A 16331-nucleotide genomic window follows, 5' to 3' on the forward strand; every position below is an offset into this window, starting at 1 on the left:
TTTGAAAGTGATTTGTTACATTATCAGAGTTTTATGAGCTATCATTTGGTAAGGACACAAGGAAGGGATTCCCAAGGGGCCAAGGCAGTTGTTAGTCTTTGGCCTGGGACAACAGATATGGCCATGGCCTTTGTCACTTCACCCACATGGCTAAAGGTCACTGCTAATTTGTAGTCTTCTCAGCTCTACCTACTCCCACCCCGCCCCACCCCCGAAGAAAAACAACACGTACAAAAATCTGGACACCTAGTTCTCCCCTAAGTGGGCTCCTTGGCTGATATCTTGGATCGCAGCACATTGGTGTGAACCATGGCAAGTCCTTTGTTTTACTGTTAAGAGGGGGCCGGGTAAGAAAAAGACTCAAATGAGACACCTTATACTCTCTTAAAACAAAAACTGGGTTCCCAAAACAAATGGAGATACGCATGCACAGACAAAAACTTTACCCGAGTGTTGACAGCTATTCCCTGAGCCCAGGCTGTACCCCAGTTCTGGCTAGCTCCCAGACAGCTCCCTGTACATAGTTGGGTTTGAAATCTGGACCACTCTAACAAGGGGGATCAAGTGAGATTGCTGGTCATTTATTGCTGCCATTGGGATATTAATTCAAATAGGGTCAGTGTGAACATGAAAACTAGCACACGGTGGGCTAGCTAACCTGCCTGGTTTTTAAAAACACCCCCAAACCCAAGTGTGAACATGTGATAACTGGGACATCCTGAACGCCTTCTATCCTTCAAGGGGGAGGATATCCAGAATCTTTTTCTAAATGGGTTACAGTTTATATATAAGTGGGTTCAGGAAATGGACCTACAGTGATCTTAGCTTATGTAATTCAACTCATTCAAAGCAGTAATCTGCAGTCTCTTCCAATTACCACCTATAAATGAAGGACGTATAACCTTCTTCTTGGATTGATGCTTTGAATACAATCTGACAAGTGGCTCAGAAGCCTGCTCGTGTCCTCACATTCTGTCCTAACTTAATAATAATTAAAAAAAAAAGAAAATCACCTCCACGTCTCTCCAGATAAGGCAACTAAAATAACAGGGAGAAATGGAAATTTTACTGCTTGTTGGGCTTTTTCTTTTAATAACATGATAAATAAAACCTGCTTCTGTACAGCTATTTAATATTTCAGAAATACGTACATGTTACATGCCAAGAAGGGACCCTGGTTTGCTTGTAAGAAACAAGGTGAGATCATAGTTGGAAAAAAAAACCCACAAACGAAATGAGAAAAAAAACATACAAACAAATAATAGAGTGATAAAATCACAAATGCACAACTAACTATAGTTCTTGTACCTACACTGTTAGCCACGTTTAACATGGTTTGGGGAGCAGGAACCAACTCAATGCACAGTCCCTTTTCCTCCCAAAACTGAATGAAAAAACAAAGTCAGCATTTCTTAAACCAGTGGCCACGTAGTAAAACTGTACATTGTTGTCCATTCATTTAAAAGCAAAGTCACTAGGATGGTAGAAAAGTGATAACTGGTGCCTTTTAACTTTTGATGATGAACACTTTTCTCAGAGTTTGAGAATTATCTCCACTCTCTCTGCATAACCAGGAACAAGATGCAGAAGGCAGTGAGGAGGTAGGCCTGTGCCCCAGGACGGACACCTGCACTGTCGGCTTTCTCATTGGCACTCTTCCCAGCGTGGTCAGTGGCATTATAGTCAAACTCTGAAGGGCACTGCTGATACTCACAGCCACTTCCACTTCCTTCTCCACTACTTTCATCACCTAGTTTAAAAAAAATGGAATAGAAATTTCATTCCACTTGTTCTCATCAGAAGGCATACAAGAGCAACTTGTACTTTCAAACCACAAATGCTTACTGGTATCAAAGAAGTCCACGTCGTTCCCATTGTATGCATTCTTCATCTTGCTGGTCATCACTCGAAGAGCCATGATTTGACGAAGGATCAGTATGTCTGGTTTGCTGGTGTCAACCTGGACCTCTGGGTTGTTGCCCTGGTTGGCTAATCCATTTCCTGTCACTGCAAACAGGTACCTGGAATGTAAAATGACCCCAGTAAGAAGATTCGTAAAGCAAAAAGATTTTATCTGTCTGCCTCCCAAAGTGCTGGGATTACAGGCTTGAAGATTATCAAGATTATACAAGAGATTATCAAATATTTCTGCTAGATTCTAATATTTCCACCAAGCAAAATTAGATGGAAGTTCTTCAATTCCTAATGAACTCTAATCTTTCTTGTTCCTGTGGATTCCTCATTTCTCCAATTTGATGGAAACCTTCTTGAAAGCTATCCCAGCACTTTTGGAGGCTGAGGTGGGTGGATCACTTGAGGTCAGGCATTCAAGACCAACCCTGCCAACATAGCGAAACCCTGTCTCTACTGAAAATATAAAAATGAGCTGCGTGTGGTGGGTGTGCGCCTGTAATCCCAGATGCTCAGGAGGCTGACACAGAAGATTAACTTGAACCCAGGAGGCAAAGGTTGCAGTGAGCTGAGATTGCAGTGAGGTTGCAGAGAGCCGAGATTTCGCCACTGCATTCTAGCAGGTTGACAGTGATACTCTGTGGAAGGAAGGATGGAAGGAAGGAAGAAGGAAGAAAGGAAGCTATCCCTCTTGAGGAGGTTGGTGGGTTGAAGTAAAGAAGTATGGGTACTGGCTAGGTGTGGTGGCTCACACCTGTAATCCCAGCACTTTGGGAGGCTGAGGAGGGCGAATCACAAGGTCAGAAGATCAAGACCATCCTGGTTAACATGGTGAAAACCCGTCTCTACTAAAAATACAAAAAAAAAAAAAAAAAATTAGCCGGGCATGGTGGCAGGCACCTGTAGTCCTAGCTACTCAGGAGGCTGAGGCAGGAGAACTGCTTGAACCCGGGAGGCGGAGGTTGCAGTGAGCCATGATTGTGCCACTACACTCCAGTCTGGGCAAAAGAGCGAGACTCCATCTCAAACAAACAAACAAACAAAAGTATGGGTACTTCTCTAACTTACTGAGTGTCTAAGGGAGGGACACAGGGCTTCAAGTCAGAGAATGGAACCTTTGAGAACTGGTTATTTATTAGGCTAGGCCATTGGGCCAAGAGCAACGGGCATCAAATATTTTTAAAATAATGACACTATTGGAACGGCCCTAATACGAGACTATAACTACTGTCAAACTTTTGACTCAGCACTCTTTGTAAGTAACTGGGTGCCTTCTCAATACTCCCAGTGCAAAGCCTGTTCCTAAGAATGCCTAGAAGCCTTCCATGTTGTTGCTACCTACTGTGAATTGCTTCCTGATGCCTCGGGTGACAATTGCGAGAACCCTCTCTGAAGGTCACCCAGGCATCTAGGAAGGGACAGACTTCAAATTCATTCAACAGACACTAACCTGCTTTTGCCTTTCCCATTCCAGCAGTCATCCTCATTGCCGTTTCCTGCGGCCATCCTCTCATCATTGCAAACGTTGCTCGGAAGGGAGGACCAAAATTTCTTGGCCTGTTTCAGTTTCTCCTTGACATCAGTAACCTAATTATGAAACAACAAAAAAAGGATCATTGTAAGACAAGACAAAACTACCTACAAATGTGCCTTCTGGCCATTTCCAAAGTATCTCCAGAGTGATATGCAATTCATTTTCAACTTTAGTTAGAAGAGGAAGATGCAACTCCAATTTATATCTTAGAAGTACAAAACCACTCAAATGAATAGTTGAAATATAAGTTCCAAAGGAGTGGCCTAGATCCCTCGTGCACCTCATTGTAAGTACCATCTGAGGCCTACCAGGTTCCATGCCCTGTAGGCTCAAAGATAATACGCAGTCTCTTCTCCTAAGGCTTTTAGAGTCAGGATAAAGCGCATATATTATGCACTCTGTGAAACATAGCTGCTGTTGCTCTTTCTCTCCATCCCTGTCTCCTCAGACTCCCTCTTCTGTGTTCCTACTACTGTAGTAATACTTTCTTACATTTTTGTAGCATATTACTGTGGATAAAGCAATTTGCCTACAGTTATTCACTCTTCTCCCGTCTCAGCGTTTACTAAACATCATTTTATGTTAATAAACCTGGAACATCTTCTTCTCCCTCTTTGCCTCCTTGTTGGTACCTTTTGAGAACAAGGATCTGCCTTATTTCTCTGAGCTTCTCTGTGCCTAGCACAGTGATGGACACATAGTAGATGTTCAGTAAATGCATGGTGAATCTAAAGAGAAGTTTTGTGACAAGACTTACTGTATCATAACTCCTTGACTACCCAGGAACTTTCTGAGCTAGAAAATGGGACAGGCAGATTGACTGACATCCACATCCTATTTGCTTGAAAAGTGACACCCGAAAGACCCACACTTGTCAGCCTTCCAGCTAAAAATTCATTCTGAGCAAGAGTTTTCAGTTCACTGTCATTAAACACGGCCCTTCCTGCCAAAATGCTCACCAGTCGGTCCAGACTAGTGCCAGCTGCTGTGGTTGGGCGTTCCTCGGGGTGATGTGGTCTGAAGCGAGCACTGAAGGCACTTTCAGAGATGGAACGAGAAATTCGTCCAGCTGGGAGGGGCTTGGGGGGTCCACATCCCTGGAAAACCTGCATTGGAGTAAGTGTAGTCATGTTAGGGAAGTCACATGCCAACATGAGGTGGGGCGGGCGGGGGAGGGGTGGTTCCCCAGCTTCCCTTTCCAGCATCCTGCCTTCATTACCTTCTGAGACACTTGAACACTATTATCCTGCATGTTCATAATAGCATCAGAAATCTTCACATCGATGGGATCCATGACCGATTCAATGTTGAAAGGACCCTCTAGCCTCTCTGCCACCATCAGCATAGCATCTAATATGAGGTTTGGGGAAGAACAACACAGCATAAAAAGTCAATCATTAGTTTGGCCTTGGGTAAATCAATCTAAGTTTTTTTTTTTCCTGTTTCCTGAATGGGGTGGGGAAGTAAGACATGGATCATAATGAATTCTTGTTTTATGTTTTATATCTATTTCCCTTACACCAAACTGCATTTAGTCACTATGTAACACTAGCTCTCTGAAGTGTGAAATGGCCAGATGAAGGCTTAGTTCTACAGCAAGGAAACCAAATCAGGAACTTTCCTCAATACTGATTATTCGTGTGTCAGCCACTGTCACTGTAAGGCTTAGTTAGCTCCCAGAAGACAAACCTAAGGCTGGAGGCAAAAGAACATGCCAGTTCTCCCAGAGACTTCCCTAGGATCTTTTCGTTTCACATTCCATTTATAAGAGTCAAAAACATAAATCAGTTAAGATGCTGGCATATTAATTCTTTTCTTTCATTTTTAAAAACAAAACCCCTCAGATCCTTGAGTGCACCATTGGAAAATATAAATGAAAGGGTTCCTAGGAATTCTAATGACTTTTCAAATAATAAAACTTTGAATAATCCAATTTTTGTATTAAGAAAAACTTCTCATTGCAAATACAATGGCCTCAATTGATCTTAAAGCATGTACCTCCTTTTTTTTTCCAAAGTGAAAAGATGACACAAGACACAGTATACAAAATTAGTGGGCTCACAGTATGTATCTTCACCGATTATCCTGCTTTAGACTCTGGAGTAGTCTAGCATTTTCCAGTAAGCACTGAATCGCTTCAATAAAATACACTGCCTTTGTTTTCTTGACATACATGTTTCTAAGGAGTATGAAGCTTAGTATTTTTGCCTGCTACCTGTTTTACAAAATTAGAAGAACTTCGAAATGAAAACCCCAAATGACAAAAAGGATGCTTCATTAATGACAAACAGTGAACTTTTAAACTTGTTTATCACCGCTTTACACCCTAGTGCTTAGTGCATGGCAAGAAAGGAGTTAGACCAACATTATCTATCACCTTCAGGTAGTGCAAGGATGGTTACTAGAAAGAAGGGCTAGTTTCCGGAAGATTGTGCCCTTTCCAAAGAACACCGCTGACAACTGCAGCCCCCAGCTGAGCTTCTACCTAAGCTTTCTAGTGGAAAGGAGCATAGGCATCAGCATATCAATGAAACCAAATCTGGTCATCAACCTTTCACCTTCAACCTAGAACAAATGCTACACAACATTTGAATGCATGGGGTCATTTCTCTAAACTACAATTCCGATGTCACAAACCACAAATAGATTTCCGTGAAATGCAATTTTTAAAACAGTAATAACAAATGAAGTTTCAGAATGCATTGTGGTAAGCGCCAATCAAGTGATGCTTCTAACTCTAAGGGCTGAAAGCATGAATATACCATTGTACTAGAGGAGAGAAAAAAATGCTTTTGATGTGCTAGCAAAAGGAGACTTTTGTAAACAAGTGGAGCACAACTTAAATGTGTTCATCATTGTCAAATCATCAGGGCTGCCATGTACAGAAAGCATATTCCTTCGTAAGCTGAGAAGAAATCACCTGCTCCCAATAAAAAGATTATGAATAGACAGATAATAAACATCTAAAATGCATACGTTTAAACAACAACAACAACAACAACAACAACAACAACAACACCCAGTGCATTTTGTATCTCCTTATTCCCCTAGCGGCGAGGAATGGCCAGATCACTAATGTGTTTGTGAATGACTAAAAGGAAACATAAACCCCAATTCTTCTGGCTCTTTGGCGTCTTTGTAAACTCTGAGCCAGCCAGCTATACACAAGAGCCTGGGAATGGAGGGGGAAGCTGGGCCTTTGTTGGGGCCGGTGCCATGGCGTTGCATGCTGCGTAGCTGAAGAATGCGACTGAAGAGCACTCTGCCTGCAGTCTGCAGCCCGGGAGCCAAAGCTGCCTCTAACCCTGGAGGAAGTCATGATTGGCTATCAATCGGCTCTTCTGTAACAGCAGCCAGCCCTGATAAGAAGCCTCAAGAGAAAGCCAAAGATGACTGGTTTGGAGTTGGGTTTTCCTCTGGCTGATATGAGCCACGGGGCCCTTGTTTGTGGGATATCCGACTGGCTCCTGCCAGGACCTGGCTGGAGCCCCCGCCAGCAATCCCCATACTAAATTCCCACTGGCAGCAACATGCGACATTAATAGGGTTGGCCCTGAGTCAAATGAATGTTAACACAGCTACAGTATGTGATGGAGAACAAGGTGCACTTTAGCGTAATTTATGATTCTCCAGAAACTGACTTTTGTTGGTAGGGGCAAGGCAGATATTTGGTTTGTTTTTCCAAGTGAAGGTTTCATATAAACCAGCCTCTTATAAAACCAAGTTCCAAGGTGTTTTAACTATTTGGATCCATCCTGATAAAAGGTTGACAAGACTTCAACATTTACTGCAGGGTCTCAATTCATGGCCAGTTGCAGATGCAGTTAAGAGAGGAGAGGAAGAGCATGGCAACAAGAAGACAGATTTGGAAAACCGGTTCATCCTTAGTCTCTTAAAGGGTCTAGTCCAACTGCATGATTTCAGTGCTCAAGACACTGGCACTGAGTCTCCCCCCACACCCCCAGCAACAAAGCATCCCCTTCTCACTAGGGAAAGCGATTCCTTTTGCATTGTGCTGCCAATAATCAGAAACCCACATCTTCAGCCTCACGACCTGACTGGAAGAACAAAAGGCAGTTTCCCGACTTAACCCCAAGATCTGATTTAAAGAAGGGGGAAAAAGCCCTTGACCATTCATTAGCTGCAGTCATTTAAAGGGGAAAGAAAAATTCCTTGCAAAGAGGAAAAAAAAGGGAGAGACAAGAAATAAAGAATTTACAGCAGAGGCATGTAAATTGGGACTGAATTCTACAACCACAAAGCAGATTAATTAAACCCTTGTGAAAAATTCATGAAAAAGCACTGGAGATTAACAATGTCTATTACTCCTGGTCTTTTATATCTGCTTATTAGAAATAAAGAATAGTATACCCATTAAAAACAAAGTTTAGATACAACTATATACCTCATCCCTCCAAAAAGTTATCACTTAAAATAACTAGGGAAAATCGATTCAGAAATCCTATCAACTTCTACTTGGGTTTAATTTTTTTCTCCAAAGACAACAAATGTAATTTTAAAAACGCACAACAAGAACAGCAGCAACTTAAGTCCTCTTTGTTTCACAGTAACTGATTTAAAACATCAATTGAGAAAGCCAGAGTGTGGTTTTGATTTTATATGGACCTGTAAACTCTAGGAAAAATACGTAGGAGCATTTGTATTTTAATATAAGGATATGAGTTTAGTTATAGCTGCTGCTAGACATATTAGAATATCAAAATAGTGGCAAGCCATGCCCTTCTGTGTTCCATTCCCAATGTGTGTGTAGAGAAGTTAGCAAAATTTGATCACTGTCATCATACATTTTTTTTTGTACCATATGGCAAATTCTACTACTTTGCCTGCAGAAACAGTGAATTATAGGGGAAATTGAAGAGGATCATGAACTTTCTTTAAAAATTCAACTTAGCAAAAGAGAACTGCAAACTTGACATTTGGGTGTGGGGATGAGCATGGGATAAAAGAGACAGAGAAAAAAACAAAAACAGCGACTTTAGATCTGGAAATGCTATGGGTTTTACTTCCATGAGAAATACTTTGAATCAACAATTTCTCCCATGGCTTCATTCTGGGCATGATGTGCCATTTGGCCTGTGTGTCTTTGCTGGTCTTATGCCTTCCCTTTCATGAGATTCTGCTTTTCTGTGTGTAGAAGATTTTTTCAGGTCTTCTAGCTTTGAGCTATTTAGGCTACAATTGTGCTGAAGTGCTTAATATTCACATCTTTTTTTTCCCCCTGTGTCAGTGTTCTTAAGAATCTGTTGGAGCCAATTTATTGATGCACTTTCAAACGGAGTTAATATGGTAATTAGCTCTCACACAGACTAAAAAGCATTCCCCAACCTTAACACCCCTCACTTCCCCCCAAAAAAACAAGCCAGCAAACTGCATGCATGTTCCCATGATTTGGACAAATAAGTGAAAAATAGGTGCTTATAAAGACATTCAAATTTGGCAATTATGCAAAGGTGACTGGGGTGGGGAAAAATGTGAGTTTCCTTTTGTGAGCTGTTAGTATGTGTGTGCAGTCCTACTAATACTCAGCATAAGGAACTTCAACACTGGTCACTGTTGTTTCAGGCATCAAAGTAATTGACAACTGGACATTTAAATTCTCCTTAATTTGTCCTTTCCCCAAAATCATAACTAACCCTCTCAGCAATTGGCCACTTCATTTACATTGCTGTCTGGGCTCTGAGAATGGTTTTCTAGGTGGAAGATATATGCAGGAATATGTATCCCTTACATTCTCAGGGCTAAAGTCCTTCCACTCTCACCAGAGCAGACTACTATTGCTAAATCGTGTACAGAAACAGAATCCCTAAATTTCTCAATCAGATTTCACCTGATCCAAATAACAAATACATATCTGGCCCGTTTGCAGAAGATTTGGTTGCAGTGTAACAGATATAACATTTTAAAAGCCACTTTCACAACTCCATGAGGACTGTACTCCAGCATTTACTTGGATACAAGCCTATAATCATAAACACAACTGACTTTTAGGGGGAAAATATCAAAAAGGCACTTTCTCAGGGAGTGGCTCATGCCTATAATCCCAGGGCTTTTGGGGGGCTGAGGGTGGGAGGATCGCTTGAACCCAGGAGTTTCTGGTTACACATAGCTATGACTCTGCTGCTATACTCCAGTCTAGGTAACAGAAAGAGACTGTCTCTGAGAAAAAAGCATTTTCTCGTTATTAAAACCTGGCAGTCACTGTACCTATTACCTTCAGAAATGCCACCATTAGTTCAAGGGAATATTCACTTGTAGTAATGTTTTTACTATACTCAAAGTAGTTGAATATGATCTACATAGTCAGGATTCTGACAAACACTAAATAACACTAAAACAAACAAATTTCATAGCTGCCAATTACAACATTCCTTGTGACTGGAAGCTAAGCTATCTCTAGCAATGCAAATATGTAATCACTTGCTCACCTATGAAATTGTTCCATTCAAAATCGAGATCCCCTTGGTTGGCCAAACAGCCTCTCATGATGTTTGAGCAGTAGTTGTAACATGGCTTCACAGTCACGAGACCCCGGCAGTGGGAGCAGTAGATCATCTTCAACAGGGCATGGGTACACTGGGCTGTGGGGTTTACCTAATGTGTGAAAAGAAAAAAAGATAGTAGTGGTGGGGCTAAAATAGAGACAGAAATTGCTTCTATCACACTGACACTGAAGACTTGGCCATTCACTTAAGAATGAGTTGTAATTGATCACAATTAGTAAGCCTGGACTGCCTCCTGAAGACGTAGATTAGATAAAAGATACATGCTGGGACAGGGGAGAGGAGGGAGGTGAACATCACATGACCCAAAACAAACAAGGCGCACCAACTCCCACCCTGTAAACACCCATTCCTCCCCCACACCCCCTTCCCTCCTGGAGTCTCTCTCTCACACACATAAATTGCTCGAATATCTCAAAATCCTTTTACAGATAACTATCCAGGATGAGCCATGAAATGCAGTAGAGGAGACTACCTTCATGTGCCCACCATGCACGCCCTACTAATAGCCTCAACCATCAGTGTTTGTCTTTGCCGGACTGGAACAGAAGCACATCTTCTTCTGAATCACATTGACTACAAGGCTGTCCTTTCAACCCTAACCCCAAATCAAGGTTTAGAAGGATATCTACGGTGTCTTCTGTTCTGTGCCAAGAGCTGTGCAGAAGGCAAAGTTAACATATTCTACCGGGCAGAATATGAGTAATTTTAAACTTGAGGGGTATGTGAAGGCTTTCCAAGGCTTGGGAGTACTAAAGCACAGAGTGTTCATGGAACACTTGATGAAAGAGGTGGGACTTTGGTTAAATTTTCAAGAAAGGGGCTGGACTTAAGTGGTCAAACAAAGGGAGAGCATCCTAAGTAAGTTCAATGAAATGAACAAAACCTGTAGGAGAGTACAGGACATATCACTGCATCTCAGAATGGGGTTGGGAAATTGTGGGAAATAAGGTCAGGTGCACAGGAGTATGTGTGTGGCCAGAATTTAGAGGGGCTTAAACATCAGGCAGAAACTGGGACACCAGCTGCCAGGTGTGGTGGCTCACGCTTGTAATCCCAGCACTTTGGGAGGCCAAGGCTGGCGGATCACGAGGTCAGGAGTTCGAGACCAGCCTGGCCAGTATGGTGAAACCCCATCTCTACTAAAATACAAAATTAGCCGGGCATGGTGGCGTGTGCCTGTAGTCCCAGCTACTCAGGAGGCTGAGGCAGGAGAATTGCTCGAACCTGGGAGATGAAGGTTGCAGTGAGCCGAGATCTTACCACTGCACTCCAGACTGTGTGACAGAGTGAGACGAAGGAAGGAAGGAAGGAAGGAGGGAGGGAGGAAGGGAGGGAGGGAGGGAGGGAGGGAAGGAAGGAAGGAAGGAAACAAATTGGGACACCATATGGCAGTACACATGTGGCTACGACTGGAAGTTCGTGAGGAAGGAAAGGAAGAACGACGGAAACATTACTCAAGTCAGATTGGGCTGGCCGACCTCTCCAGAGAAATGGGACTTCATTTCATCTAGTTTTATAAGGTGAAACTATTTGGGGTGTAGAAGAGCTGATTCCATCTGGTCACTTGTTTTCTTCAATGCTTAGAAAGGATTGGGGCTAGGTATAGCATTCTAGCAGCTAATTAAAAGTTCCTGTCTCCTCATTCTTTCTGCCCCACCCTCCTCTTTTGGAGTCAATATCAGAGGATTAGTGTATTCTTCTGTATAAGTACCCACCAGTTCTGCAAACACAGACTTTTGGAGGCAGATACCACCACAGGGAACAGATGCTGGGATGCAGGGCAGCCCGGCAATGCACTTCACCTGCTCTGGAGTGTTACTTTGGATATCACTTATCAGCAGTACCCTTAGGAACAGGAACAGGGGATTAGTAGTGTCAGGAGAAAAAATAAACAATCAGGCTCCTACGTGATGCATGCGCACATCCATTCCCCTCATCCCAAACAAGGCTCTAGCCTAAAAGGGGGGAATATGTGTTAACAATAAAATGGTAATTGTATACACTAAAGTCAACATTCCCTACCAAGAATTAAGATTTTTCCACAGTTTTAACCATTCCCAAATGTTTTCCTAGGCACTAAATTAGTCCTAACTATGTATTAATGTACAGTAAAATTTTGGCTAACCAATATACCCTAGAGGAATGGCCTTTTCTGGATAGCCAGATTTGCTGGACAGCTAAAAGTTCATTCCTTTAAAGCCACAGATTGTTAAGACTTCCCTACATGTCTCCCTCTCCTTTTATAAAGGAGCAAACAGGACTGGAGGGGGGAGGTGGCTTGAGAAGCATAGGATCACAGAAGTCTTAGAGTTGGAAGGGACCATAGGATCACTGAGTGTTGCTCTCACATTTGATAGATAAGAAAACCAAAGCCAAAGCCAAAGAGATCAAGCAACTTGCTGACAGTCACCTCACAACATCAGATTCCAGTACTGTACCTTATCAAGCATTTGTGATGAAAAGATTTCCCAGATGTATCATGTTTCCCTGCCAGATGACAGGAAACTGTAATCTTAGGCACTGGTTATTTTCTACTTTAGTTTTAGTTGGGTTCCACATTGATGAGACTGCAAAATGGCTAGATTTTAAAGAGGTAAAAGTTATGCAAGTGGCTACGAAATGAAAAATCACTGAATAGCGCGTGACATTTGTTGAATATTATGCTTAACAGGAGACAATGCCCTAGTAAGAAGAAATGCAGAAAGCTATGGGGTCAACAAATAGTTACTGAACACCTACTATGTGCCAGCGATTATTCTGGAATGCATTTGAATTTAGGTAGCAAGGCAAGTTAAGAATTTCTATATTAGAATACAAAACCTGTTCTACAAAATACAAAGCATTTCCAAAGTGGTAAAGGACTTTAGGAAATGAGCAAAAATTTTAGACCCAAGATAGTTATATTCAGAAAACACTCTTTTTTTTTTTTCAAAGAAGCCCTTTCTCACTCTTTTAAAAAATAACTCTAGGAAATGGTTCATTGTATTCTTAGTTCAATTGCAAGTCAAATCATTTATGCAATAGACCTTGTAGTACCCTCCCCTAAAATAGACTGATGGAGGCTCAAGTTTTAAAAAGAGACCATACTAAATGACACAGTAGAGTTGTATTAAGGAAAATTATGATGCTGAGTTTGGCAGAGTTCTTCCATTTCATTATTTGGCTAAGTGCTGGCTCATGCTCTGTACATGATTTGTTGTGTAACTACTAAAAATGGTCACAGGGAACTCAGCTGTAACGTCCTACAGAAACACTAAATAATATCAGAACTGAAAAGAGAGATGAGGAAGTTATAAGAAAAATGGAAAGAGAAAGGACACATAAAATATTAAAGTTAGAAAAAAATCTGTCTTTTGTCTCATAACCACTAGTCAGACCACCATGCACTATTTCACATGAAGGGAATTCAGAATCTGGAAAGCAAATCTGTTTTAGTGGGATGAGGCCCTAATATAAAGGGAAGAGTTTTCAAGACCTAAAGAAACAGGTCTCCCCTGCAAAGCCTCATCCCCCTAGATAAAACAGCAATAATGCTAGCACTGCCCAGGCCTTGGGGCCCCAGCCTTGTCGACCCACCCAGGCTCAGAATGGTGAGCCCAGAGTGTCAAGGACTCTGGACTACCCTAATGGGTAAACAAAATGGCTGCCTCTCTTTTGGAGTCTTTAGGGGCATCTTAGTAAGAAGCAATGTAAGTTGGTGTAAGAGCCAAAAGTGTGCCACCACCATGGAAGAAAAAGCTACACAGTATATGACACATGTTGAGTAGCCCTTATCAAAAATGCTTGGGACAAGAAGTGTTTGGGTTTTTTTTTTTTTAATATTCACATTATACTTATGGTTTGAGCATCCCTAAACTGAACACCCAAAAGCTGAAATGCTCCAATGAGCATTTCTTTAAGCATCAGGTTGGTATTCAAAAAGTTTCAGATTTAGAGCATTTCGGATCTTAAATGTTCACATTTGGCATGTTCAATCTGCAACTTTAATTTAAGTTCTCTCGTGGAGCTTCTGGTGAAAGTCAGAGATCTCCTGGATCCAGTGGTGGCACTTACTGTCACATGGTAATATACCAGGCACTGCTGGGGGCTCTTTCATTAGCTCTCAATGGTCTCTCCACACTATTAGAGGCAAACCTTTCACCCTTAAGCAAATATAACAGTGGACTAAGTCAGACTTTGTTCTGGGGCTTTATTCATTTTGAATAGAAATTCAAGTTCATTCACATTCTACTCCCTGGTAACCCTCAAAATCAATTACTTCTTTTGAGTCTTCAAAAACTTATTTGCTGAAGTAGATTTATTCCGTAAGACCCAAAACCAAGCAGTAGATCATACCACACAGGGATTAACAAAAAGGTCTCCCTTTAATCTTCAGTTGTGTATTTATTCTCCACGGCATGGCATGGCGTGCCACTTAAATTGTTCAATTTGATTGTTACCTTGGGGCACAGCTCTTGACTAACATTTAGTATGTTTTTTTCTTTTATTTAGAAGGGTTGGTTGAGCCTAGATATTAGTAAGTTCCAGAATCCTTGGGGCTGGGTTAAGAGCAGGGGTAGGAGTTATGACTACTTTTACTAAAGTTACATTTTCAGACCTCTCTTAGTGATTTAATAGTTACTTCTTAAAATCATATGAAGAAATGGGAAAAGAAAACTGTACATTCCTCCCTTCCCCTTCAAATAAAAGAATGGTTTAATGATCTCTTAAAGAAAATGCTTATTTAGCTTTTATGGTTTCATGGTCATGAGGGTTTTGAGGTCAAGATTCAAGACTGGATTTCGGATTTTATTGGTTTCTATGATACATTTACACAGTATTTAGTATGTACCAGGTTCTGTTCTAAGTACTCTACATGTATTAACTCATTTAAGCCTCAAAATAATCATACAACGTGAGTATTATCTCATTTCACAGATGAGGAAGTGGAGCCCCAAGAGATTAAGGGACTCACACAAGGTCTTCCAGTAAATGGCCAAACCAGGAATTGAATCTAGGCAATTTGGTTGCAGAGTAGGTGTAGTTGACTTCCATGATAATGTACCTAAATGGCTTCTTTTGAGTAACAGACTATAGGAACCTTGATGGCAGTACATAAGCCTAATCCTTTTGCCAGAGCTCCTAGACCTAGTACAGTATCTCCATGTACAATGTACACTCCACTACGGAGCTGGATGTTTTCTAGTGACAATTTTCAGTTTTCAATGTTTATTGACCAGATGAATCCATTTTTATGTTGGAGGGTAATTTAGGATCAACTGTTCTATGGAGCAATATCTCACTAGATACTTGGATGAGATGACATATTGTTTAGTAAAACAATAATGACTTACTGAGCCAGTGCTATGTCTTTAGAACTATTCAAGGTGCCATGGGTGAGAAAAAGGATATGAATATATGTATATTACTCATCAGTCCCTGCTCACAAAGAATTCAAAGGCTCAAGAAAACACTGCCGGATGTGGAGAGAAAAAAGTTCACATTTTAAAAAATTACATATTTTACCGAAGTTTTAACGTTTTGAAAGAACTGTAGCTAATGTAGCAGAGATGATCAATTCCTACTATAAAATGGGACATAATTTGCATAAAATAAAAGATTTTGACATTATTTACGTAAGAATGAGGTTTGATTCATTTACTTTTGTGGGGTGGTATGATAGAAAGGGAATAACATCTGGACTGAGTACTTCCATATTAACTCATATATCAAAATCAATCTGAATTATTGACCCATAATGACAATACATTGATACCAAATTTCCAAGCCTATAAAATCCTTCAAGACTGACCAAGGTCTTTCTTAATGATAAGGTAACTGTAGGCGGTACCTTAAAATTTAAGATTTTAGGAGCCAATCTATGTTTCATGGCAAAAGTCAGTGTGTATGTGGGGGGAAGACGTCTCATTTCCTTCTCAACTTATTAAAACTCTTTTAAAAATACTCATTCCTGCCTTCCTCAGGATATATACATTTATCATGACATCTGCATGCCATAATCTGCTATAAAAAGCCTTTTCTGCAAAGACTCTTTTCACATACATTGAGACTTTCTACCCAATAACCTGCATTTTCCAAACACCACATTAAAAACTACTGCAAGCAGCCTGAAAAAAAATGCTGGAACAGAACTCTTCACACAGCCTGGATTTCATTTCAGTAATTCAGAACAAGCCTTAAGCCACATTACACAGTGATGATAGTCAACACGCTGTACTGAAGCTAGAAATACATTTCCTTTTAGTTTATTTCACCTCCTAACATACATTCATTGTACTATTTTTGTTTTTGTTTTTTTGCACAGCCAATAGTAGCAAGCAAGCAGAAAAGGTCTAGATTTTTTTTTTTTTTTTTTTTTTTTT

The 16331-nt window shown here is 41.0% G+C and overlaps 1 protein-coding gene across 2 annotated transcripts in view; it reads right to left on the minus strand.

The window, feature by feature from the left end:
* The window catches only part of GPC4 (glypican 4), a 43323-nt gene that overhangs the window by 3007 nt on the left and 23985 nt on the right, over positions 1–16331 (minus strand). The window contains exons 3-8 of one of the 2 annotated variants that reach the window (XM_017856200.1): positions 9892–10057; positions 4665–4795; positions 4405–4551; positions 3362–3498; positions 1846–2021; positions 1689–1750 (exon numbers count right to left, since the gene is read on the minus strand). In XM_017856200.1, the coding sequence (XP_017711689.1) occupies positions 1689–1750; positions 1846–2021; positions 3362–3498; positions 4405–4551; positions 4665–4795; positions 9892–10057 (819 nt within the window). Of the gene's footprint in view, positions 1–1075; positions 1751–1845; positions 2022–3361; positions 3499–4404; positions 4552–4664; positions 4796–9891; positions 10058–16331 lie in introns of those variants that run through there. The other variant, XM_017856201.1, reaches the window with a different exon arrangement.

This window comes from Rhinopithecus bieti, unplaced genomic scaffold (genome assembly GCF_001698545.2).
Source record: "Rhinopithecus bieti isolate Rb0 unplaced genomic scaffold, ASM169854v2 scaffold_43193, whole genome shotgun sequence".
Lineage (NCBI taxonomy): Eukaryota > Metazoa > Chordata > Mammalia > Primates > Cercopithecidae > Rhinopithecus > Rhinopithecus bieti.